The sequence below is a fragment of the Trichechus manatus genome, unplaced genomic scaffold, assembly GCF_000243295.1.
Source record: "Trichechus manatus latirostris isolate Lorelei unplaced genomic scaffold, TriManLat1.0 scaffold00155, whole genome shotgun sequence".
In the NCBI taxonomy this organism is placed as follows: domain Eukaryota; kingdom Metazoa; phylum Chordata; class Mammalia; order Sirenia; family Trichechidae; genus Trichechus; species Trichechus manatus.
In genome coordinates, this window is record NW_004444091.1 from 1,228,507 (window position 1) to 1,256,053 (window position 27,547).

The following is a 27,547-nucleotide window of genomic DNA, read 5'->3' on the forward strand; positions in this document are numbered from 1 at the left end:
GAGTATGGCCCCCAGACACCCTTTTAGCTCAGTGGTGAAGTTACTCCTGAAGTTCACCGTTCAACCAGGGACTGGACAGCCTCATAAAACAAAATGGGACTAATGAGGCAAGCAGTCCAGGGACAAGGACTAGAAGGCAGGAGGGAACAGGAAAGCTGGTGATAGAGAACCGGAGGTTCAGAAGAGACAGTGTCAACATGTCGTGGGGTTGTTAACCACTGTCATACAGCAATATGTGTACTAACTGTTTAATGAGAAACTATTTGTTCTACAAACCTTCATCATCTAAGGTACAAAAAAAAAAGAACTATCTATGTGAGATCAAACTGACAACAGCCACTCAAAAGGTTTGATGGGAAGCCTAAGGGGCAGTAAGTTGAAGATAATGGTGATGGAATAATTTGGAAAAGAATAGTGAGAATAGCAGGACAACTGGAAGAATGTAATCAATGTCACTGAATTGTGCATGTAGAAACTTTTGAAATGGTGTAACTTTGGCTATGTATATTTTGAAAAAAAAAAAAAAAAAGGTCCTCCAGGGTTGAGAAGGCAGTGTTGGCAGGTCGTGGGGTTGTTAACCAGTGTTGTAAAACAGTATGTGTACTGACTGTTTAATGAGAAACTATTTGTTCTGTAAACCTTCGTCTAAAGTACAATTTAAAAAAAAATGTAGTTCCGTTAAAAAAAAAAAAAAAAAAAGGTTGTCCTGAGTTTTGGGACACAAGATGGGGGTGGGAGGGTGCCTTCTGATTTGAAGTTTTTGGGTGTGGACAGGGAATGAGAGACTACATGTTACTCCAACTCCTTTTTTTTTTCCCCCCAACCTTTCTGCCAGGGTACTTTTGAAATTATTAAAAAGCAAAATAATGGTATAACTACAGTTTCAGAAAAAAGCTAATCAAAACACGGCTGAAGTAACTGGTGCTAAGGTGTACTTTACCAATCACCTACATTCAGACAGCCTCCCACCACAGGTCACCACAGGCCCCAGCTGGGAGCCAGGGTGCAACCTTACTCCTACTAAGTAACAAACCTTGCAGCTAACTCTTAGAAACCGTATATACGTTATTTTAAAATATACCAAAATGGAGAATAATACACTTAAGGCATTCGCAAGGATTAACTACAGAGTTAAGGAAAAGCTGGATTTAAGAATGCCTTCTTGAACCAGTTTCTTGGGAAGAAGCATATCAGAGCAGTGGGAAGAATAGCAGTTATGGTGTCTGTGTAGAACTGGGCAGCAGAAAAGTACACTTTTATAATAGAAATAAATTACCAGATTCTAGGTTTTAGATGAAAGCACTTCATTAATCTCAATCAAATCCTTTTCTGCCAACACACTACAGAATGAAACATAGAGGCGGGGGCAATGGGAAGAATGCTCACAGAATGTAAACAAGGGGCAGCAGGTATGAAAAGAAAGGTGGTAAAACAAAGATGAGGATGTAAGGGGGCAGGGAAACTAGATGAATGGAAATGGAACTAGAATGGAAATAATGAGAATGTTCAGGATCTGTGAAGAAGGTAACAAATGTCACAGAACAACTTGTGTAGAAACTGTTGAATGGGAACCTAGATTGCTGTGTGGATCTTCACTGAAAACACAACAAATTTAAAAAAAAAAAAGGTGTGAAATAGCACAGCCTGTTTAGTCAATTCAGAAAGTTTGGAAACTGGAGAAGCAGCCTTGATTCTGGTGTCTTACAGCAGTAAATAAAAAAGTCATTGTTCCCTAAATGACAGGAAGCCTAGAGGGAGGAGTTATATGACCAGAATTGGTTTTAAGGAACTACGGTGGCAGTGAGCAAGGCTCCAGGAATGCAGAGAACCAGGAAAGCAGGAAGGGTAGCACGAACTGAGGAGACTGCCCACCGCAATGCACCAGGTGCAAAGTGGTCAGAACCAACAGTGGGCAATGGAGATTGAGACCAGGTTCTCCTGAGCTGCCTACGTCCGCTGCCCTTAACCATAAGGCAGCACTGACTGTATACAGCCACCTGCTTTCTTGTCTCTCTCTTCTACTTACGCATTGGGAAAATCAACTTCCTTTACATTTGGTGGTATCAGCTTGCTTTTTGGGGTCAATCATAACGATACCCAAGGCAACAAAGACACTTGGGCTCTATGAATTCACAAACATTCCCTACAACTTATGAGCCACATAATCTTTTTAGAGATAGAGAAATAAAGAAAAACATGAATAGGAATTCATTAACATGAGAAAGATGGTCCAAGATGAATCACTTGTGGTAATAACACAAGTTAATTTAAAGAAACATGACTTAAGAACACGACTGGATAATGACTGAAACTAGGGTATATGCAAAACAGAATACCTAAAAATCTTTAAATTTAAATACTATGCACACTGCTTTTTATTTGAGGCCTCTTCCTCTTTCCTTTTGCTTCCCTTCTCATTTGCCATTCAAGCTGTGTCATGGGCAATAAGGAAAAAGGCTAATAAAGAGAGATTATTAGAAAGGGAGATCAAGAGTTGCAGGGCCTCCCGAGACGATAAGAACTTCGGTCTTAAGCCTGAAAACAGTGGTGCCGGGAAGAACCGCAAGGGACCCTCCACTCCTTCTTAGGAGCCCTGGAGGCGCAGTGGTTAAGCGCTTGGCTGTTAACTGAAACGTCGGCGGTTCAAACACACCAGCAGCTCCACAAGAGAAAAGACCTGGCGATCTGCTCCTATAAAGATTTCAGCCTAGGAAACTCTATGGGGTAGTTCTACTCTGTCCTATAGGGTCGCTATGAGTCAGCATCATGTTGTTGTGATTCCAGTACTGATGGCAACTGCCTTTTCATGTGCTTACTGGCCATTTGTATATCTTTGGAGAAAGGTCTCTTCAAATCCTTTGCCCATTTTAAATTTCAAATGGAATTATTTGTCTTTTCCTTGTTGGGTTATAAGATTTCTTTATATAGTCTAAATACTAGTCCCTTATCAGTCACATGATTTGCAAATACATTCTCCGATTCTGTGGGTCTGATGGTGGCCTTTGAAACTTACAAAGGTTTGGTCTTGAGGAAATCTAATTTATCTATTTTTCTTTTATCATTTGCGCTTTTATTGTTGTATCTAAGAAACCACTGCCTAACCCAAGGTCATGGAGATTTATTCCTGTTTTCTTCTAAGAGTTTTATGGTTTTAGCTGTTAAATGTAGGTCTATGGTGCATTCTGAATTAATTTTTGTTAATTTGTACTGAATAGACGGTTCTTTTGCATATGGATATCCAATTGTCCACAACAATAACCAATCTTTCTTTCTCCGTGAATAATCTTCCTTCTATTTTTAAATTCAGCTTCGCTAGTGGAAACACCCAGCTGCCAAGTCAACTCCAACTTATGGCGATCCCATGCGTGTCAAATTAGAACTGTGTTCCACAGGGTTTTCAGTGGCTGATTTCTGAAAGCAGATCGCCAGGCCTTCCGAGGTGTCTCTCGGTGGGCTTGAACCTCCAACCTTTCTGTTAACAGCTTAACACATTAACCGTTTACACCACCCAGGGACACCTAGTGGACCCTTCCTTTAAAAATATCCACCAATGCGCCTCCCTCCCACCCCATTTTATAGGGAACACTCAAAATCCCATTTTCCTGGCTAGTGATGCATTCAGGCAAAAGCATGCAACCTAATGCTGGCCACTATGAGGGGACATCTCACATGAGGGAAGGTTCTAGGGAAAAACACTCTGCTTTTAAAAAGAAACATCCAGGAAGAGACATGTTCTCCTACGGGACATGATGTAACTATATGAGACAACTAGCTACAGGCAGCGTCGGACAATGAGGAGAGCTAGCAAAGGACAAGACAACATGCAGAAAGAGCTTAAAGGGGGAAATGAGCTCAGTCCTTAATGACATAATTGAGACACTCAATTAACACCAACTAGACTTTTCCATCTTGTTCAAGCCAGCTGAGTCCGCGTTTTATACCATGCTTTCTTTAACTCCAACCAAACACATCTGAACAGATTTATCCATCAGTCAAGAGCTCTTATTAGATCCAAAGTACTCTTACTTTGGAATGCACCTTAACAAGTTCACAGTATTTGAAAGTTTATAACATTATATGCTATCTTAATTTTTAATTTTATATATGTAACTATTCCTTCCCCATGACATTAGAAGCTCTCTGACCAATTTATTTTTCACAACAGCATTTTTGTATCACAAATAGCCTAACTCTGGAAGGTACATCAGCTCTAGTAAAAACAAAGATCAACAATGTACTTTTATAAAATGAAAATCAATTAATTTCATTCCAAATCTTATTTAGTAAAACCTACACTGGAAGGAGAATGAATATGTTTAGAGTATAAAGAAAGAAAACTATTTAAGTAATTTAAAAGAACCTATTGCAAACACAGACATCTTCCTGCCATTTTTCTTTCATTGTGAATAAAGAAAACTATTTTAAAAAATAAACTGTATAGCCGGCTAAAAGCCTTTCTGAAAGGGGGTATAAATAGGAAAAAATGAAATGACAATTAAGTTAATTAGGTGTTGGCCTGAAGCTGTTACACTGGGATCTTCACTGAATGCTTTACTTACTGGACTCTCCTGGCAGAGACAACCAAGAAGCAGGGCTGTATAGGAGGCCACGATGCAGTCTTCCATGTGTTTGCCAGCATGCTGAAGGGCTGAGAACATTTAAATAAACATTTATAACAGTATCTCCAAAAAGAAAAATCCTACAAAATCAATAATTTTGTTGGTTATCTTTTCTCCAAAATTGATAAATATCAATAAACAGTGCTAGGACAATTGGATATCCATATGCAAAAGAACAGTCTATTCAATACAAATTAACAAAAATTAATTCAGAATGGACCATAGACCTACATTTAACAGCTAAAACCATAAAACTCTTAGAAGAAAACAGGAATAAATCTCCATGACCTTGGGTTAGGCAGTGGTTTCTTAGATACAACAATAAAAGCGCAAATGATAAAAGAAAAACAGATAAATTAGATTTCCTCAAGACCAAACCCTTGTAAGTTTCAAAGGCCACCATCAGACCCACAGAATCGGAGAATGTATTTGCAAATCATGTGACTGATAAGGGACTAGTATTTAGACTATATAAAGAAATCATATAACCCAACAAGGAAAAGACAAATAATTCCATTTGAAATTTAAAATGGGCAAAGGATTTGAAGAGACCTTTCTCCAAAGATATACAAATGGCCAGTAAGCACATGAAAAGGCATTCAGCATCAGTACTGAAATCACAGTGAGTACCACTTCACACCCATTAGGATGGTGAAAACAAACAAAAACTTAAAAAGACAAATTGTAACGTTTGATAAAGATGAGGAGAAACTGGAATCCCTCACTTATTGCTGGTGGAATGTAAAATGGTGCAGCCACTGTGGAAAACAGTTTGGCAGTTCCTCAAAATGTTAAACACAGACCTACCATACAACCCAGCAATTTCACTCCTAACTATATACCCAAGAGAAATGAAAACGTTATGTCCTGATTTAGAAAATAATATTGGAATCATTTATTCCGTTCTCCTTGAGCACAGAGAACGTGACCCAGGTGGAGCTGGGCTCACAAGGACTCACAAGGACACATCAACTAGGCCCTGAGGTATAAAAACAATAGCTAAGATAATTGCTGAAAATATCTTTTAGGGAAACTTCCACATAAAGCTCATCAAACAGAACACAAGACTTTCCACTCTTATCTTTTTCTATTAGCATTTAGTGAACAGAAATTTGCTGGACCAATGAAGACCCTCCTGACCGTTGTTACGGAAACCTGTACCAATGATTGTTAAGAAAGACAATTCAAAATGTAGGATCATAGTTTCTAGCCAATCTGAAAAGGCTAAGCTTTCAATGGTTTTGCCCATTTGTAATGTTAATATATACTGATGAGTCTAATATTCTTTGGACTTGGGCAGACATGGCTCTAGCAGCATGCTTGTCCATTTTCCCACTTTTGTCTGTTCTGTGATATTTCCTTGGATTCAGGCAGACATTCTAGCTCTAGCAGCATGCCTGTCTGCTTCCCACTCTTTGAACATATACCGAATAAAACTTTCTTTTTGCTTTACTCAACTTTATGATGTTTTTACCCTACAACAGTCCACACAAAAACTTGTACACGAATGTTCACAGCAGCAATATTCTTAACAGTCAACAAGTGAAAACAACCCAAATGTCCATTATCTGATGACTGAGTAAACCAAATGTGGTATACCTACACTATGGATTATTATTCAGCCATAAAAAGGGATGAAGTACTGATACATCTACAATTTGGATAAACCATGAAAACATTATGCTAAGTAAAAGAAGCCCGTCCCAAAAGACCACGTATTACATGACTGCATTTATACGAAATGTCTAGAACAGGCAAATCCATAGACAGAAAGAAGATCAGTGGCTGCCAGGGGCTGAGGGGAGCCCTGGCGGTACAGAGGTTAAGAGCTACTACAGCTGCTAACTCAACGGTCGGCAGTTTGTATCCATCAGCTGTTCCTTGGAAACGCTATGTGGCAGTTCTACTCTGTCCTACAGGGTTGCTATGAGTCGAAATCGACTCAACGGCAAAGGTTAGGTGTTGAGGGGAAGGAAAAATGTGGAGGGACGGCTATTTCTGAGATGGTATTAGTAGTGGAATTAGATAGCAATGATGGTTGTACAAGCTTGTGAAGATATTAAAAACTACTGAATTGTATACTTTAAAAGGGTGAATTTTACTGAATGTGAATAATAAAGCTATTACTAAAAAAAAAAACAAGAAACTGATAAACAACCAAAAATATTTTAACAAAGGAAACATCAAAACTTAGAGAAAATGGAACAGAAGTTTCTTACAATATCAGAAGGAATGACATTAGATTTGGGAACCAGCCAACATAAAAAAAAGAGCACATAAAACTCTATGTAACCAACATTGCTGATGATTGTGCTTCCTAGCTGTGCTGAATTACTCAAATTATTTAACTTCAGCGAAACAAAGTTACAAATGGTTATTCTGTAGAACTTGATTAATGATGAAGTATCACAGTTCTGACAATGGTAGATACTCATTAACGGTCGATTGCTAAAGACTAATCCAGTGTATTCCTTATTTGTCTGTCACTTACTGATTATCATCAGTAAAAACTATTACTGCAGTTTATGACAACAGATGTAGGTTTAAAGTGAGACCGATAAAACAAATCTCAAATTTTTAAAACTGGAAAAGCCTTTAGGGATCATATTATTAGTCAACTACTTGGTGCGGTAGTTAAGAGCTCGGCTCCTAACCCAAAGGTTGGCAGTTCGAATCCAACAGCTGCTTTGTGGAAATCCTATGGGACAGTTCTACTCTGTCCTATATGGTCACTATGAGTCAGAATCAACTTGATGCCAACGGCTTTGGTTTTATTTTTATTTTTTTTGGTTTTAAGGGGAAGAGGCCAAGGCAGGCATGCTGTGTGACAGAAAGGGACCTGGCTAGCCATACTGTTCCAACAGCTGCATACCTGCCACTGTACCACCCGCTTTCTGGCTGCTGTGAAGCCAACAAAGAACAAGAGTACTGAAATAGTAAAGATTGTCTGGGTTGAATAAATGAAATAACAGCAAAATTATGATGACAATACATAAAATAGGTCCTGAAGAAAAACAAAATCCAGCTATTATTCTCAATCTGTATATATCACTCAAAAGAAATACACCTTTATTGAGGTCAAGTTCTTCATCCTCCTCCTCCTTCTTCTCTTTCTCCTCTGTTCCATCGGTCTTCTCAGTTGACACCCACTGTATTTCTCCACTTGTTTCTTGCCATTCTCCACTCTTATCATGCTGAGTGGTGGGAGCATCTTTAATCAATTCATCTGTTTTACTTTCTGCCAACTGGGCTGCTCGCTCTCGCTCCAGGAATAGCTAATAAAAATTATTTTTTAAATTTTATTAAAGAGAAGATTTTTGAAGATTATTAAAAAGAAATCAGTAACTAACATAAAACTGTATGTAATCAAATATAAGGATCTAACCCCAAGAAGCATGTTGTCAGATAAAACGCGTATCAGTAAAAGTCCTACTGAAGGCCGAATCAAAAAAATGCTGCTGGGATACAATCAAGTAAATTAAATGTATTTACTAACAACGCAGGTACTCTATTTGCAAGAATGAAAGTCTCAATTTCCCTTAATTTGGGTAAGACTGACAGGAAACTCAAGCCAAAAATATAAACCTAATTTAAAATAAAACAAAAAAACACTGGGCAGTCTGTGTGAATTAACTGAAGAGAGGACACTGAATAAAACAGTACGCTATTAGAGGAAAAGCAACATCGTTTTTTCAAAAGAAATTTAAAAAGAAATATCAGTAAAAAGCAAAACGGTTTCTGAGAAAAATAGAGAACCGAATCTCAACTAATACTACTTATACTTTTATCAATGGAAGTACATAGTAAAACTAACTCTGAAGGTAAACAAGTTAAATGCTCTGCCTCCATCGACTTTGTTTTCCCTGTGCTGGTAAAGCGCTGAACACACAGGAAACACTTAATACCCTCACTGGTGTGATCTGGGAAAAATTCCAAATAACTAAAGAAACTTTAACTCAAAAATCAAATAGCCAAGCAGATCTCAAAGAGTGGCATATAAACTTCCATGAAAACGTGTAAAGACTACCTTTCAGAAAATAAAATTTAAGGTTTACTATACAGAGCAGCAGTTCTCAAAATTGGTCCAAGGATCCCTGGGAGTCCCCAAGACCTTTGAGGAGTGAGGTCAAAATTATATTCATCAAAATAAAACCAAAAAACCAAAACCTACTGCCATCAAGGAGCCCTGGTGGTGCAGTAGTTAAGCATTCAGCTGCTAACCAAAAAGTCAGCAGTTCGAATCCACCAGCCGCTCCTTGGAAACCCTATGGGGCAGTTCTACTGTCCTATAGGGCCCCTATGAGTCAGAATCGTCTCGATGGCAATGGGTTGGGTTGGTTTGTTTTTTTTTGTCAACACCTTCGGTGCAGTTTGGACTTTTTCATTCAGTACCATCAGTTCTTAATCATATGCTACTCCTGAAATGGTTGAATGTTGACCAGTTCTTTTTGGTACGCTGGCACCGTGTATTCCTTCCATCTTCTTCTGATGCTTTCTGTGTCAACTTTTTGCCCACAGAATCCTTCAATATTGCAATTCGAGGCTTGAATTTTCTTTTTAGTTTTTTCAGCTAAAGAAATGTTGATCATGTTCTCTTGCCTGCTGGGTTTCTAAAAAGGTATAACACTATTGCCTTGTCTTCTCAAGCTGCCTTTTGAAATTTTCTGTTCAGTTCTTTTACTTTATCATTTCTTCTGTTTGCTTTAGCTACTCTGCACTCTAGAGCAAGTTTAAGGTCTTCTCTGACATCCATGTGCAAACTATCGTTTAAGGAAATACAAAAGGTAGTTAGGAACCTATTACACTGGCAAAAATTAAAAACTGTAATGCTCAATATTGCCAAGAATGTGTAAAAATAATGAGGACTCACATACAGTTTTATTGGGAAGTATTAACTGAGGGAAAAGAGCAGTATGCGTTTGGTGATGGATGGGGGTTGAGGACATCAATTTTAAACATACATGCTCTGCCCTAACAATTCCTACTTCAGGAAATTACCTACAAGCATTACATTCATACCGACCCAAGTACGGTACTAGAGCATTTATTTCTGTTAATTTTTGTAGCAAAAAGAAAAAACTGGAAGAAGTCTATCAGAAAATGCTGCGCCTATTGATACTAGTGAAGTACAGCTAAACAAATTCATGGGATTCGTTTTCTTGGTTTAAAGGTTTAGTGTCATGGCTTCGTGAATCTATCCAGTCAACTGGCCTAATGTTTTCAGAGTTTCTGTTCTACCTCCTAGCTCTGTGAGTAGCAGCTGGGGTCGTAAAAGCTTGAGAGCAGCCACCCAAAATACAACAACTGACCTCTATTCTCCTGGAACAGGAGAGGAAGGAGACCTAGGAATCAGAGTAGCAAATGGAGTGCAAGTTTAATTGCCTCCATAAACCACCACCTCCGTTGCCAGGAGACCAGAAGAAATGACTGTTTCCCGGCTATCATTACTGAACATTTTGATCAAGGACCCAAAAGGAGGAAAAAACGTGCAACAGAACTTCAAATTCTTATTGGAAATCAGACTTACCGGCTACAGTGAGACTTGAGAAACCCTCAAATCTATTGCCTAGAAACAACTTTTAAACCTCAAACTGAAATTATCACATGAAGTCATCTTTAAACTAAACAATTTAACTCATTTCATAAAGAATGTTCTCCCGAGTACTGCTCTCTTTCACAGAATTATCTATATGAAATTAAATGGAGAACAGTAACTCTAAAACACAGACAAGACCTTTAGCCTAAGTTAATGATGGTGAACAATGCGGGCAGAGAGAATGGTGACCCAATGGGCAGTGTGCAACCACTGTCAATGTACTGTCCACGTACAAACTGCTGAATGGTTGTGTTTTGCTGAGTATATTTTCACTAAAAAAATTTTTTTAAAGTCTGTCAGAAGACGGTTGGCTAAATAAATTACTGAATGTTATGCAGTCATTATGGAGAATAAGGTAAACCTATGTGTTGATATAAAAAGCTCACTAAGTAAGAAAAAAAGTCATATACACTAAGCACAATATGCATACTAAGATGTTATTTACATAAAAAATACTGCACATATACGCTAGTGGTGCAACAGTTAAGTGCTCAGCTGATAACAGAAAGGTTGATGGTTCAAAACTACCTAGCAGCTCTGTGGGAGATGGCAATTTGCTTCCATAAAGATCACAACCAAGAAAACCCTATGGGGCAGTTTTCTCTGCCATATAAGGTAGCTATGAATCAGAATTGACTCGACAGCATCCAACAACAAAAAAACTACAAGTGGTTACTTTTTAGGAAATTTGCATATGCATTTTTAAACCTTTCTGAATGTGTGATTTTTTTTCTTAGCATGTGCGTGCATTATGCTTGATTTTTAAAATAAATTGATGTATTAATTTTTTTAAAGGAATTAGGAAAGAGGAGGACAACTAAAAAGACTAATATACAAAACTTCATGCCAGGAGTTAACGATCTAACTGAAAACAACAGATGATAACAAAAGTGTTATCAGTAGTATAAAGAATGTTAAGTCGGAACATGGTTTTTTTTCTACCATGTCTTTGAATAACAGAATTAGAGCCATTTTTCTTTCATTCTTAAGATAACTGATATACGATAAAGTGAGAATAACAGAACCAATTACTCAAAACGTGTAACAGTCTAACAGCAAAAATTACGGACTGAATCAAAAACGACAGATCATAGCAGGTAAAAGACAGCTAGACATACTGTAGGGTGGTACCTTAAAGGACAGTCTCTGAGGATGTGCCAAATAATCTAGGTCCATCAGACACAGTAGAAAAACTTGAGACCATCTCTGACACAACCTCCTGGATTTTCTGGGAGGTAGGGGTGGTTGGTCGCTATGAGTTAGAATCGACTTGATGGCAGTGGGTTTGGTTTGGGTTTACATGAATAAAGAAGTAGTGGTTAAACAGTGGCGCAGTGGTTAAGTGCTCAGTTGCTAACCAAAAGGTTGGCAGTTCAAACCCACCAGCAGTTCCACAAGAAAAATGACCTGGTGATCTGCTCCTGTAAAGATTACAGCCTAGGAAACCTTATGATGCAGTTCTATTCTGTCCTATGGGGATGCTATGAGTCTGAATCAACTCAATGACACACCATAACAACAAGTGAATAAAGCAGACCAATCATCCACTTCTTCTACGTTCCATTTCAACAAAGTCAATTTTTAAAAAGCAGGGAATAGAAATGGTTGAATAAACTCTAGTACATCTATACACAAAATACTACATACTACTGAGCAATAAAAAGGAATGAACTATTGATAAGTGTTAACGACCAGCACAGACCTCAAGGGCATATGCTTGAGGTGAAATAAAAGTCAATCTCAAAACATTACACACATACTCCATAATTCCATTTACATAACATTCCAGAAGTGACAAAACCATAGAGATGAAGACCAGATTAGTGGTTGCCAGGAGACAAAGCACATGGAGTGGGTAGTGGGTATAGTTCTTTTGTGGTGATAACAAGAATTCTGTGTCTTAAGTGTGGTGGTGGGTACATGAATCTATACACAGGGTAAAATTACATAGAAGTACACATACACACAAGTGAATGCAGGTTAAAAAGTGAAATTGATAAGGTTTATATTCTGGTTATCAGTAAGGTACCAATGTCAATCTTCTGGTTTCAAAATTGTACTACAGACATGTTGTTGTGTTGTTGTGTTGATTCGACTCATAGCAACCCCGTATGTTTTTATTATTATGCCAAAATATACAGCAGAAATTAGTCATTTTAACCAAAGTGTACAATTCAATCATCTACCTTTGACTCATAAAACATATATGCCTCGTCTCTACTTTCTGCAATGATAACAATCGCCCTTGAGCAAGCCATATGCTTGAGGAGTGATTACAGCAGTGGCCGAGTAAAGTAAGGCTGCATCTAAGCCAGTGTACCTCTCCTTGGTCTACAGAGAAAACGCACCACAGTTTTAACTGGTTAAGAATTGAACCGGTTAAAAATTAAATTTAAGCCCAGAAACTGTGAACCTTTAAGAATTGTTGAGACCTAAAAGACCTCCCTCCCCCAGCAAAGACAAGCTTCAAGGGTTCTTAACAATAAAGAAATAGAGGACAAAAGGTGAAACTGATAAAGGAATTGGATGGATGCAACAAACTGCAGATGTCAGTTTGTTTTTAAGTTGTTGCTTACCTGCACTAAAGCCTGAACAGCATGAACTTGACCAGCTATCCTTAAACTATCATCTCTGTCTTCACTATAGAAGGAAGAATCAAAAGAACACGACGTTTCCATGTTGACAAGACAGTGCCGATTCCGAGCACTATACTCCACTAGATTTATCAACAAACCTAAGCCCTAGAAAAAGATGCAAATTTCACAGATGAGAATTAAAATCAAATGAATGTAATATATACACTTTTTACTGGCAGCTAGAAACCTAATCATCATTTTACCATCTGTAAAGTGGTTAAAAACCAAAACGTTAAGTGACGGTCTTCTGAAAGAATTATTTCTTTAGTTTTAATTGCCACTTTTTGTTCTCATAACTTTTTATTTTTACATAAGGCCCTTCACTGCTCTCTTTTGTATAATAAGGGGTATGTGTTCATGAGCAATTCATGGAAACAACCGACAATATATTAAACCACTGGTTTGTAAACCCAAAACTAAGATGAAGTTTTCATCATCTTACTAGATAAAACACTTATTTCTGAAATAGGCGGTTCAACTTACCAGCACTCGAATATCAAATCTCTGCTCCTGAGGTAGGTACTTTGGAACCTGAAGCACACAGTTCATTGCTGTGCCTATCAAGCCATCCTGTTCCCCTGTTTTGGTACTGCCCCATTCTGAAAGATTGGAAGGTAAACCAAATATTTGTACTGATTCCTTCTTATGACACTAAACAACCAGGATTTACTGAAATGGTCAGAAATTTATTGAAAAACTAGAAATGTACAGTTATTCCTTTACTGAAATACACTGTTGCTTCTACAATATTTTCTGAGCCAAGCTACTAGGCGAGTTCTAAAAACTGGCAGTTAAAACGCAGTTAAATCTATAAATAAGTGAATTACATTATAGCAATTTTAAAAATCACTGCACCAAAAACGAACATACAATCAATTACTGAGGAAATAAATGTAGAAAACATTACCTACCATTATCATTAGTTAAATTGAGCAGCACCCCAATGATGGCCCGCATGCAGTCTTCCACTGCTTTGCCCACGTGGCTAGTTACATTCTGGTGAGGCGGAGGCTTACTGTCAGGTAGGCATATACTGTTTTCAGCACGGTTATACTGCTGAATCAATTCTTCACAATGTTGTAATGCTCTAAGAGAAAATGAAATGCAGACTATTATGCTAACAAACAAGTTATACTAAGAATTTCTATTTACTTGGGACTTTATGTTTTAAATCTGCCGTAAATGTCAGATTTGGGTTTTTTTTTTTTCCTGTTAGAACTAATACAGTGGCTGCAACAATGGGCTCAAGCAAAACAGCGATTGTGAGGATGGCACAGGACCTGGCAGTGTTTCGTTCTGTTGTACACAGGGTCGCTGTGAGTTGGAACCGACTAGATGGCACCTAACAACAGAACTTATACTGTATTAAAACAGTCAATCATGTACCAAGTATGTCAAATATTACACTAGGTGCTATATATCATTTTATTTTGGAAAAACTCGATAATTTAAAAAACTTCTCTAAGCAAAGATAAATTACAAACTCATGGCAAAAGTCTCGTTTATGTCTGGTACTACCTCCATCTACCACTAGCTCTTTTCTCCTGCAGGAATTGTTCCTCATGTTACTACTCTCTCCTACACAACAGATCCATCACAACCTGTCTCCAAACAGGGTCAAGAGCTCATACTGAACATTTCTGAATCTCATTTAATGTTTTTCGTTTAGAATGCATGATCTTACCAGGTAAAGAATATTATTTATATTAATGGTGCATAATAATAACCTTGCATAAACAGGTATTAACTACTTCATATACATTAGAGCAAATCATCTTGCATGACACATCTGGCAGTCATAGCAATTATATCCAAGGTTTCTCAAGATGCTACCCAAAATGACAAGGAAATTTAATCCTTAAATGGATCTGGTATTTCTGAAGACTCTTTTTAAATCACCAAGTCCATTAAAATATTTTCAAAAAGTCTAACAGAGATTAGGTAAACTGACTCTGTCAGCTCACTTTTTATATATTTTATACACACGCGTATGATACAAAACCCTTAAAGAACACTGTACCATATTTAGTCTACTCCATGCTGGTCTTTAAAACATACTGAGGAGATTCTACAAGGTTCCTTAATGTTTCATAACCTTTTTGTTAGGAAGGTATACTTGATGACTAACCTAAAATTTGTTCTTCTGATGTCTGAGACACTAGTCAGAATTACTACGTTATCATTAATAACTGCCTTAAGCAGTACTGAGCTGAACTGTGGTATGGAAAGGGGGAGTGGGTGGCAGGGATATATTATTTGACTTTTCAATATGGTATTTCTGCATTTATCAGAGTCCCGTTGAAGAGCTCAAAAAGCCAGATGAGTGCCCTTTTGCAAACATCCACTTCCAAATCATTTAACCTGAATCTACACTAATCACAACAAAGAGTGGAAACCTGTCATATTAAATACCTCCTTTTACAAGGTACTTGGTCAGGAGTTATGATGTATACAAAAGAGACATTTTTAAAATCAGAAACAGATTTAACTTGCAAGAATACTCTTTGTTAAGGGAGAGTAAAACATGGTAACAAACAACTGGAATGCATGTATTAAGGGTACTAAGTGTGACAACAAATAAAGAAGACTGAAGAATTGATGTCTTTGAATTATGGTGCTGGCGAAGTATACTGAATATATCATGGACTGCCAGAAAAACGAACGAGTATGTCCTGGAAGAAGTACAGCCAGAATGCTCCTTTGAAGCGAGGATGGCAAGACAAACATATTAACTCATTTATATATTCTGTGTATTATGTATAATTTATATATGTAATACATACATTACACAATACAGTAACATATTTCTTAACTCATTTAATTGTCACAACCACCCTAGGGGAATCGATACAATTATTACTCCCCTTCTACATCTGAAAACTTCTAAGCAGGTAAGTGACCTGCCCAAGGATACACCTGACATTATGAAGTTGAGGTCCACATTCAGTTATTCTCACTCCAGAATCTGTTCTCCTAACCACTGTACCACACTGTCCTTCCGCTGATTCACATGACAGACAGAAACATTGTATGAAAGAAAGTGATACAATCTATTTCCTTTATGGTCATTCCGAACTCTTACTTTAGAAAAACTTACTTAGCTGATGAAACAATAAGTTGTGAATCTTTATATGCTATCAAGTAGCTTTGATTCTCTGGATTATGCACTGTTACCTAAAAGGAAAAAAATTGGAAACAGTAAATACTACTTCCCTGGTCTATTTATGGTAATCCATAACTTTCACTCATTTACATATAACACACTCTGCCAGGTGCTTCAAAAGATACAAAAATGAAGGAACAGCCTTTGCCATCTAAGGGAACAACTTCACAATTCACATGTGCCAGATTTAAAATAATACAGCTATTGCTTTATACCAAAAGTAAACCATCGCTGCTAAAGCACTCATTAATGTCTGCTGTACTACATGCTTACTGAAATGAATTACCAAGCACTTTGAGTGTCAGAAAAGAGTAGTCCCCAACTTATAAACAAATACTTGAAGTTCACAAGTGGATTCATTCAGAATATATTTTTACAAAGAAAGACTACCTGCTTATCTAATGTATCTGAAGCACTCTAGAAGAGAGAAAGAACAGTTTCAATGTAATCTAAGCCAGGAGTATTTAACTAGATTATTTTCTACAGACGCTTTTAAAAGTAACTAACTAATCCAATCTGGTCAACACAATCTATGCATCCTGAAATTCAGTCGCAGCATAAATTCTAATCTACACTAGCTGTTGAACTTGGCGAAGTCATTCATTCATTCATAAAAGGCAAAGAACAAAATATATTTATTTCAAACCACTGCAGTTCAAAAGTATCATTCTTTAAAGCCAAATATTATAAATGGTGATTACAAAAACTCTGACTCAAAAAACAGTTAAATCAAGAAAATGGTTATTAATTTAAAAAAAAAAAAAAAAACCTGACTGCACTTAACTTTTTTTTCCTCGAACAAGTTAATGTATTTAAGAAGAATTTCACATTAAAGAAAGAACAATGAAGTTTGGCACATATAAACAAACCTGACATGCGAAGTTTCTTTTGGGGCAATAATATAAATAAAATATGTGTATTCTTAAAATATGGAACCGTTCACTTAACGTGTTCATTAATAACTGGCTGCTTAAAGAATGCACTGCAATTTCAATTTGGATTAACGAAAGTGTGACTATAGGGCTATATAATATATAGCAGCCACACACCCCGCCCCCAAACAGTTGTCCATACTTACACTTTCTAAAACTCGTAAACATCTCTCTGCTCCCCATAATGAGGCTACTAGTTTCTCTTCATCCTCATCTCTACTTAGATGATCCACACATTCTTTTACTAGGAAAAAAGAAATGGGCATAAGGTAGTATGTCTCATTACCTCAGTACTCACCTCTTAGCCAGTAACTGTCTGTACACGTACTCTGAGCACGCTGGAGCCTCTATGAACATTATTCTAGGTTTTACACTGTGAAATACTAAAACGTATGACATTCTACTTTGTAATTATTATATTCCCATAACCCCCCAATATCAAAGTCTTATCAGCCTTGTCTTTAAAGGGTATAGACTTGCAGGATGCTATTAAGAGATCAGAGCTTTTCAAACTGACACAGTTATTTTTTGAAGTATGTAAATAGAGTATTTTCCTTGGCTAAAATAATACATTAAGAAGTTATACATGTATGTATCATACCTTTATCTACAATATGATCCAGACCACCCAGAAGCCGTAGTTCTTCTTTAAACCAATCTCCTGCTCGTTTAGAAGTAAGGGATAGTAACGTCTCCATAGCTAAATGCCCAGTCTAAAATTCAGAAGCACCATTAATGAACATTGACTCTTAACAGTAATTCCACAGCAACATCTCTAGAGATTTTGTTTCTTTACAAAAGTTCACTGCATGCTGGCTGCATAGTTTTTCACAGCACAGCAAGTGCCTTCAAACTAATTTTTAATTTTATCAGAACAGTCTAAGTGAAAGAACTGCTTTTAATCACATGGCTTGTTTTCACAGAAAACCTGTTATTAAAAGCAGTTTATCATTTGCCAGTTCAATATAATATATATGTTATTTCTATAGCACAGAGGCTCAAGAGGATTGTTCAGTCAAAGTGTATACATATTTTAAATGTAAATCAATATATTGGATTGATTTCCCACAAAGGCTGTAACCAATAACACTACCAGGAGCAAAATTAGCATCAGTTGCCCTGAATCCCTCAAAAGCACAAGTGGGGTGCGATTATCCACTTTGGTGGGTGACCTTTCTAGCCATAATCTTGTAACTGCCACCCAGGCGACTGTGTGGTAGGGTAGGGTAACTGTACCTACCAAAGGGATTGGTCAGTGTGGCCTTAAAAGAGAGCAATTCCAGAGCAGAGGGGAAGAGCCCATCGCCACCAAGGAAGGAGAGACCAGCAGGGGAGAGGTGGCAGCAGGAGATGGCACAGTGGGCTTCCCAGCCCAGAGAGTGAGAAAGGTGGGTGCCTTTGGGCAGAGGCCTAGGGCCAGGGAGAGGCATGTCTGCGAGCACAGCTGGGGAGAGGCTGTCCTGATGAAAGAACTGTATCCTTAGTGTTCCTGAGCTTGAATTGTTGTTGTAACTGTTACTTCCCTAATAAACCGTAACCGTGTGTGGTCGTGAGTTCTGTGTGGCCACTGCAATGAACTACTTAACTCAACAGAGAAGCAGAGAGTACCGTAGAAGGGACGGCTGGTGTCAGGATTGGTAGATAAGGCAGAGAGGAGGCTTGTCTGGCCTCCACCTCGTGGGAATCAGCCTTGTGCTGTTCATCTTGGTTATCCTTCCCCCCTGTGCGGCTGGAGGAGGTTAGACACTGTCCCAATGCTGTTTCTACAACAAATTATCATTTAAAATTTTTGCCTATCTGAGGGTAGAAAACGGTCTCTTACTCTGCTGTGGATTTTTCTGACTTCAGTAAACAAGCATTTTCCACATATTTATTAGTTAACTATCTCTTCTACTAATACTTCTCTGTTCATTATTCTCTCCTTATTTTTCTGCAAGGTTGGTTGTCTTTCATTGTTTTGTAGATTTTCTCATCTATTTTAAATTCAAATCCTCTGTTCCTTAAAGAGTTGCAGATTCAGAGTTTTAAACATTATACTCCAGGGCTAGCAGCTTAGATACTAGTGGCTTGAGGCCACCATGACAAAACTATATCTAAACAAAGTTTCAGGACCACCACTAGAAGCAGCACAGAAGACTTTGCAAATAAAACCAAACCCACTCCTCTGAGTCAATTCCCACTCACAGTAACCCTTTGGACAGAGTAGAACTGCCACATAGGGTTTCCAAGGCTATAAATCTTTATGGAAGCAGACTGCCACGTCTTTCTCCTTTGGAGCAGGTGGTGGGTTCAAACTGCTGACCTTCTGGTTAGCCGGCCAAGCACTTTAACCACTGTACCAGCAGGGCTCCTTACTATGTACATAAGACTATGTAATAACATTTACAACCAAATTCAAGTTTTTCTTTCTCTTTATTTGCCTTTAACTATTGTTTGTCTTTTTTAAAGCACACAGCCAACTCTTAACATAGAGCTACCTGGTTCCTATTGTAATAAAGAACTTCACCATAAGAAAACAAAGGTTTCAATCAGCAAAGACTGAAAAGACTTTGTCCTCTCTCCCTTTAAAAGATACAAGTTTACATTAAGTCATGCTGGACTATTTGGAACAGCATGTTATATTTAGAAATTCAAACAACATATCTTACCAGAGAAAATCTTAGCATTATAGATTTAGGAGAGATCTAGACTTTACTCTTAAATAAAAAACCCTAAGGTTGTCCAACATGACACAGAGAGAACTAGAATCCAAGTACTATAAAAACAGATTCAATTTTGTCCAATTCTAAGTTGCTGAAAGTAATTTCATGAGATCAGTTCAGATCCATCAGCTCATGTGTCAAAGTAGTGAAGCTGAAGCCTAATGAAGTATTCTTTGTTTAGGAAGAAAGGGGTAGTTATTTGATGTTGATATAATAAAAATGTGCAAGCTTTTTTATGCTAAGAAATTACACTGTTTCTATCTGTACAAAAGACTTCAATATTTAAGGGTACATTGAGTATAAACTAGCATTTAAAACTAGGCTGTTATTCAAACATTTTATTTGAAAACTGGAGTAACCCTCAAAGAGAGCTAAAGAATAGCTAATTCATTAATTAGTACTACTTCGCAGTTGTTAGCTTTCAGTCATTTGAATTCTGTCTGAAAAAACCGTAAATTTCAATAGTATTCTAAATGATCTTTCCATGGCACATCAACAGTCTCATTATATTTCAAAGTAGGAGAAACTGATGAGAAACAAACAAAAACTAATGTATAGGGTATATTCATTATGAAAGACAACATCTATCATGTAATTTTAAAAAACCACAACATTCAAGAACAGCTGAAGTTAGGAAAAAAGAGAAGCATCCTAAAATTGGCAACTGTGTTCTGGTTGCAATCATCTGAGTAAACTATTTAACACAGTATTAAGAAAGTTATTATTATTGGTATTTACCATCCTAATAAATTTAATGCACAAGTTTATCATCAATTATTTAATAGCAAATGCCTGAAAAGAATCTAATGTTTAATATGGGACACAAAAAAATAAATTAAGGAATAATCATTAAATTGTGTAGCAAATAAAAGTTATAGGCTCAATCTTATACTTTATAACATTAAAATCAGTATACTTTTTAAAAGTGTTAGAAGTAAATAAATAAAATTACTAATATACTGTTAAACAAGGTAGTAAACAGTATAGTGATGGTAAAGTGGAAAGATCATTTATAATTTTACTGTCTGAGCATAATAGCTATTTTACCAGTTTTAGGAAGTACTGAATACATGTCAATTTTGTATCTTGCCTTTTAACTTTCCCCCCAACCCTCAACAGCACTGTAACCTTCCCTAACCTTACCCTAATCAACTGCAGCAACAGTCCTAAATCTTGGCAGCACAAAGCATTCTATAAATTTTTGAGACAAATGCTGTAGTAGAAAATCGAAGGCAAGTCTCAGATACGTGACTGAACTATGCATTCAATCGTGTATCCGAGACTAAATGGGCACACCAGCCCAAAAGCAAAGACAAGAAGGCAGGAAGGGGCAGGAAAACTGGACCAATGGAAACAGGGAATCTGGGGTGGAGAAGGGAGAGTGCTACTGACACATCGAGGGGTTTGCAATCAATTGTCAAAACAATTTGTGTATTAACTGTTTAATGAGAAACTAATTTGCTCTGTAAACTTTCACCTAGGTCACAAATAAGTAAATAATTAAGTAAATAAATAAAGTAGAGGACAATAGAAAAAACCATGTTTTTATATACTGTTGATGCTGGAAATACGTGAAAACCAGGTATTATACAACAAATAATGTTGTTTTTCAAAACCACAGGCCAACTATCTTGTAACAGCCTATCTACCATTGGAGATACTATTCATTCTACGAGTAAAGAAAGCAGAGCTGCAATCAAGCAAAAGCTGCATGGCTATCTTAAATACGGGGAGCATACGGGTAGACACTGGCCGTGGCCCCAATTATGAGGGACACTGTTCTTGGGAAGGTTAAGCGTCTAGCAACCTTCCATCTGAGTCTTCTGAGTTCTTCAGGTCCTTTAAGGCATTCAGTCAGACACCCTGGAAGAAGCCACGACCTAATAGAAAGGGCCCCTGTAAATCCTCTGAATCTTTATTCCTGAAGCCCACAGAGAATAAGAATTCAAATTCCCAATGGCCTAAATTTAGATTTTATATTTAAAAAAGAGAGAGAAAGATTAGGCAGAGTGCAGTAGAAAATTTACAGCTATTTACTGGCAAGAAACCTAAATACAGATAAGCTACGTTAGGAATTTCAGACAGGAAACGGAATTACATCCAGGACTAAACCTTAAAAGAATTTGTCGAATTGTAAACCAAGGCCAAGAAAGGTTAAATGATTTGCCCAAATCCCATAGCTGCTGGCAGAACTGTGATAATCAAAGACTTGCTGAAAGTATATCTTTCATATTATAATGGAAGAAAGGAACCCACCGTTATATTTTCTAGATCAAGATGCTTGTTGTGTACAGTTTCACAGAGTCTTCGGATTTTTTCTTTAATTTTGTTCATGTCTTTTTCATTCAGTAACTTAGATGATGAAGCATCTTGTTCCAGTTCCAAAAGTCGAATCATTAGATCTAGGCTAGCTCGATCAAGATCCATGTTCAAACGATCTCTACTCAATATATACATGAGGGCAGCTGTACAAAGGGACAGATTCTTACATAAACCAAAAAAAAAAAAAAAAATCATATAACAATTAGGGATAATTTCAAGAAATGAGACCGTTTTGATATTGTTTACTGTCAATATTTTAATGGTAACAAATGTCTGAAATTCATACAGCTGACCATGATGAAAATCTTCAAAACGTTTTATTCAGTGCCCCCCTAAAATATTCCAGGGAAATAAATTTATAAAATAAATGAATGACTAAAGTTTTGCTGCTTACAATTTTGCTTTCTATGGTCTTCCTCTACATGAATGCCCCAAAGCTGGAAAAAAAGCTGAATTACATATTTCTTTGGCCATTATGGGCCATATGAAGAGTTTACAGAAACTATATATATACATATATAAATTGTATTATGATATACCTCATACCTTATACTTTATGATATAGTATATATGGTCAAATTTCAGTTTAAAATCAATAATGTAAATGTGTTTTAAAATCTGCACCAGAAAATTAGCATACTTTGTTTCTGAAAAATAAACAGCTGGATTGTGTCAATATATAAACTTGGGATGCTAAAATAAACATTTGGGTTCATTTCTTTAAAATAAGTCAATCAAGTCTGGTTTAACCAAGTAGTATTTTTCAAACTATTAACAATGAGCTCTCAAAATCATTCCCACCAGGCAGTTAGCACACTCTGCTTTTACAGGTATTATAATCCACAGCTGAAGTCCCTAGGTGGTGCAAGCCTTTTGCTATTGGCTGCTACCTCAAAGGTCGGCAGTTCGAACTCACCCAGCAGCGCCTCAGAAGAAAGCCCTGGGGAACTGCTTCTACAGAGGTTACAACCAAGAAAACCCTTTGGAGGAGTTCTACTATGTAAACACATGGAGTCGCCAGGAGTTGGAATCAACTTAACAGCAACAGGTCTGTTTGTTTGTTTTAAATAAGCTACAAGTACTAAAGGTGGTTATGTTTTAGGCAAGCAATAACGTAACAAAAAGGCCCTATGTTTGAGATACTCCAACATATGAGATATTCTGTACTTACCTCAATGTGTAGAAACACAATTAACAATCTAAAGACTTAAACTCTGAAATGTCAGACTAGGTGACTGATTAAATGCTTACTTAGCAATTTACTTTCGGCAATTAGGATGCCATAGTACAGGCAATGGGAGATCCACTGTCCCCAAGATCACAAAGCAAATCAGTTCTTAGTTCTCTATCTCTTCCCCTCATTGATTATTCTGTATCTGCTATGACTTGTAATGGAGCTATGTTCACTCTGGATTAAGCAGACTGCTTACAATTTCAGAAGACCTGGTATTACATTAATCCTGTGTCACCTAATCTGCATTTGGGACATAATTTCTTTGAACAAAAATATAATAAAGCCATCTCAAAATTACCACTATGGATAATAATTAGTAATGACTACTTTCTTCTAAATTTGACAATGTTAAAAATGTAACTCCCTAGATTTAAGCCTGCATTTTATTACATATGTTTTATTTTTAAGAGAAAGCGCCAGAGTCCATAAAAATGAAGAACTGCTTTTCACAGTGGGGCTATGTACCAGATTCACTATATATATATATATTCAGTATGTGCTGAATCTTCCACACCCCCATCCAATCATAAAGTACCATACACATTGTAAGCTGGTTTGAGAAAAAGATCTAGAGGCACTGGAAATTCCAGAATTGAAAGGAGACTCCATGCTTATAATTTCTGAATACAGAAGGAGAAAACAAAATCCAGTGGGAAAGAAAACTCAGTAATTCAATTACTGAATATACATTATCCACATATACCTACTAGAGAAATTTAAAACACTCTGTCTAGCTCCAAAAAGACAGAAGCAAGTGTTACTTGGATCTCTGTAGCTGTTCCTATTTCTTATCAGCACTAGCATTTTTGTTCCGATATAGTAATTATTTCCCACAAAGCTACACTGAGACAAAAAATTTTTTTTTTTTTAATTAGGGCTATATTTCAAAATCATTTATTTTTTATGCTATTAATACTAATATTAGAAGTATCTTCTCAGCACTTTGCAGTGCTTACAGAACTAAATGTCAAGTATGGTATGCCAGCTATAGTAACTGAATAAAGTTTTAATAATATAAATTACAAGTTAAGGAAAAACAAAAGAAAACGCTGTCAAGAAAATAATCTCAAGTGATTTTATTAAGAAACATATTCTCCAAAGCCTGTGAGCGGCCATCTAAGATACTCCACTGGTCTCATCCCTTCGGGAGCAAGGGAGAATGAAGAGAACAAGATACAAGGAAAAGATCAGTCCAAAAGACTAATTGTCCACAGCTGCCAAGGCCTCCCCAGACTGAGTCCAGTACAGCTAGATGGTGCCCGGCTACCACCACTGACTGCTCTGACGGGATCACAACAGAGGGTTCTGGACAGAACTGGAGAAGGATGTACAGCATAATTCTAACTCCCAAAAAAAAAAGACCAGATTTACTGGCCTAAAGGAGACTGGAGAAACCCCAAGAGTATGGCCCCCAGACACCCTTTTAGCTCAGTGGTGAAGTTACCTCTGAGGTTCACTGTTCAGCCTGGGGGTGGACAACCCCGTAAAACCAAATGAGACTAACGAGGTACAGGAGTCCAGTGACAAGGGCCAGAAAGCAGAAGGCGACAAGGAAGCTGGTGATAGGGAACCCAAGGCTGAGTAAGGATATTGTTGATGTGTTGTGTGATTGTTAACCATTGTCATGGGGCAACCATTGTAGTAACTGTTAAATGAGAAACTATTTTGTTCTGTAAGCCTTCATCTTAAGTGAGAATAACAGCATAACTGGAAGAGCGTAGTTAATGTCACTGAACTGTGCATGTAGAAATTTTTGAAACGGTGTATCTTTGGCTATGTGTATTTTCACAAAAAAAAAAAAAAAAAAAAGAGGTTGAGCAGTTAGAGGGTTGATATGTTGTGGGGTTGTTAACCGATGTCATAAAATAACATGTGTACTTCTATTTCATGAGAAACTATCTGTTCTGTAAGCCTTCACCTGAAGTACAATTAAAAAAAAAAAAAAAGAAACATATTCTAGCATTAAGTGCTATATATTCAGCAAATAAAATGAACCCAATCTGTAAATTAGGAAATATTCATATATGCAACCATATGACTAATGAAGATATTCTGACAGCCAAATAAACTAGAATTTTAAAATAATGTTTCTAAATCCCAGAAACTTAAAAATACCTGATGGTGTTGGGAATCATCCAAGGTTTTAAAAACCATTGCTACCATCCCGTGTGCTCTCAGGTGCATTCGAAAACTGGGCATGGCACATTTAGTAGCCAAGCTAATAACACTAGAAGAAAACAGACTAGGTTAGGAGGACTGAAAACAGTTAGTGCATTAGTTTTAAGTCTGTGCAATACCAAAATAAGCAAATGGAGGAGGGGGAACACGTGTCAAAGTATTGCCTACACAGATCACAATAAAAAAAAGCATGAGCAAGCCAAATTATTAAAAATTTACTGATGTGTACGTGATTAAAACTAAACCAAACCCGTTGCCGTGGAGTCGATTCCGACTCACAGTGACCCTAAAGGGCAGAGCAGAACTGCCTCATAGGGTTTCCAAGGAGCGCCAGTGGATTCAAACTGCTGACCTTTGGGTTAGCAGCTGTAGCTCTTAGCCACTATGCCACCAGGGTTTCCAATATGTTATTAAGTATACTATACTAAAAAGCATAAACAAACACATGATCATCTTCGGTGTATTTCAAGCAAGAAGTCTTAGCTACGTTCATAATGCTTCTGATACGTAAAAATTATTAAATGTACACGTGAATAAAACCTTAGAAACTGACTTATTTGTCCCACTAAAAACAAATAATGAACATTTTATTTAATACTTTGTAATTTACCATTCCTAATTTTCACTGTGCCAAAATACTACTCAGCATAACCAAAAGAACTATTTAACTAAAGCATAAACCTTTACAAGTAGGATTTCATAATATAAAACTTTTTTAAAAAAAGATTATTTGCAAAACTCTAAAATTCTAGATGGCAGCTAATAATTTGATGTGTTAGAGGAAAAAATTATGGATGGCTAGATTCCAGTTCCAAAGGGCAAAGCCCAAGGTGTGATAACAAGTATCTGGAAACTGCAACCAATACTAGGCTAAAAGGCTATGATTACCCAGGCTGCCCTCCTCTACGCCACGGAGAAAGGAGCCTTGGTGGTGCAATGGTTAAGCACTCCACTGCTAATCAAAAGGCTGGTGGTTAGAACCCACCCAGTGGCTCCAAGGGAGAGTAGCGATCTGCTTCCATAAAGAATACAGCCTAGGAAACCCTATGGGGCAGTTTTAACTGACACATGGGATCACTACGAGTCAAAAATCTATGCAATAGCACCTAACAACTCCTCCTCCACGTAGAATCAAGTCTTTTAAAGGATATTGATCAAATTTTAACCTATTGATCAAACTACATCCATGATAAAATTCACAAGCATGTGGCTTCTTTGATAATATCCCACCCTGTTGGAAAAATTTAATGAGATACAGCTTGCATATAATTATCAAATATAAAAATAAGATCTTACCTAAGGCAACGTGTGTTTAGAGGCTGAGTGCTCTTTAAGCCACTTAGTAAGTACTCAATGTCATCAGTGAACTCTTGATTTTCTCCAAATTCCACCACGTCATTGAAGTGCTTCACATGCTGAACAACAGTATATAACTGCCAAGAAAACAGTAAGTCCACCTCTTGTAACAAGGAACTAGCATATGTAAGTCCACGGGCTTGCTGTACTTTATTTAAAAGTGTATAAAATATAAAAGATAGTTCATTAGATAGAACAAAAATATTTTTAAAACACTGGTAGTGGTAGAAGAAGAAGATAATTTTTAGCTCATGGTTCAAAACTGTTAAGTATCAGTGTACAGATATTTGTTCAAGACATTAAAAGGCTAAATGTTATACACAAAAATCTAACCATGTACAGGAAAACTGAATATAGCTGCTTACTTCTTTGTCTTCTTTTCTGCATTTCAGCGCAGTAACTATTTCTTGGTAGGGCTGAGTAGGTATGGTCACAGTTTTTATCACTTTGGGTGGTGGTGCAGGAGCCTTAAAAACTCCATCATCTTTTTGATTTGGTTCCTTTGGAGACAGCCTCACCTATTAATAAAGGTACTAAATTAGTTGTTCTAAATAAATATATAAAAAGAGCAGCATGTCATCTATCTAACTCGTAAATTTAATTTAAAAAAGAAAAAAGTAACATTAAAAATAAAAAAATGGGAGGCTTCTCAAAAGTCACAAGGTATACATAAAATTCCATGCACTATTTTTTTACTCACTAAGGAACCACTCAGGAATTCATTCTGGTCTTTCTTAACCTTTCATTTCATACAATTTGTTATTTGTCTCCAAGACCAGTAGAAAGAATAAAGAACCACAATTACATAT

At 37.0% G+C, this 27,547-nt stretch overlaps 1 protein-coding gene across 7 annotated transcripts in view; it reads right to left on the reverse strand.

Annotated features, from left to right (window-relative positions):
• Positions 1–27,547, reverse strand: part of WAPL (WAPL cohesin release factor) — a 94,857-nt gene that overhangs the window by 7,272 nt on the left and 60,038 nt on the right. For 5 of the 7 annotated variants that reach the window (XR_002825590.1, XM_023740414.1, XM_023740415.1 and 2 more), the window contains exons 6-17: positions 27,104–27,256; positions 26,679–26,815; positions 25,320–25,431; positions 21,905–22,132; positions 17,548–17,659; positions 17,093–17,190; positions 15,949–16,025; positions 13,763–13,938; positions 13,335–13,450; positions 12,792–12,956; positions 7,687–7,894; positions 4,560–4,648 (exon numbers count right to left, since the gene is read on the reverse strand). Coding sequence is in view for 6 of the 7 variants with exons in the window: in XM_023740414.1 (XP_023596182.1) it covers positions 4,560–4,648; positions 7,687–7,894; positions 12,792–12,956; positions 13,335–13,450; positions 13,763–13,938; positions 15,949–16,025; positions 17,093–17,190; positions 17,548–17,659; positions 21,905–22,132; positions 25,320–25,431; positions 26,679–26,815; positions 27,104–27,256 (1,671 nt within the window). In the remaining variant the exon portion in view is untranslated. Of the gene's footprint in view, positions 1–4,559; positions 4,649–7,686; positions 7,895–12,791; positions 12,957–13,030; positions 13,451–13,762; positions 13,939–15,948; positions 16,026–17,092; positions 17,191–17,547; positions 17,660–21,904; positions 22,133–25,319; positions 25,432–26,678; positions 26,816–27,103; positions 27,257–27,547 lie in introns of those variants that run through there. The other 2 variants (XM_023740417.1, XM_023740418.1) reach the window with 2 other exon arrangements.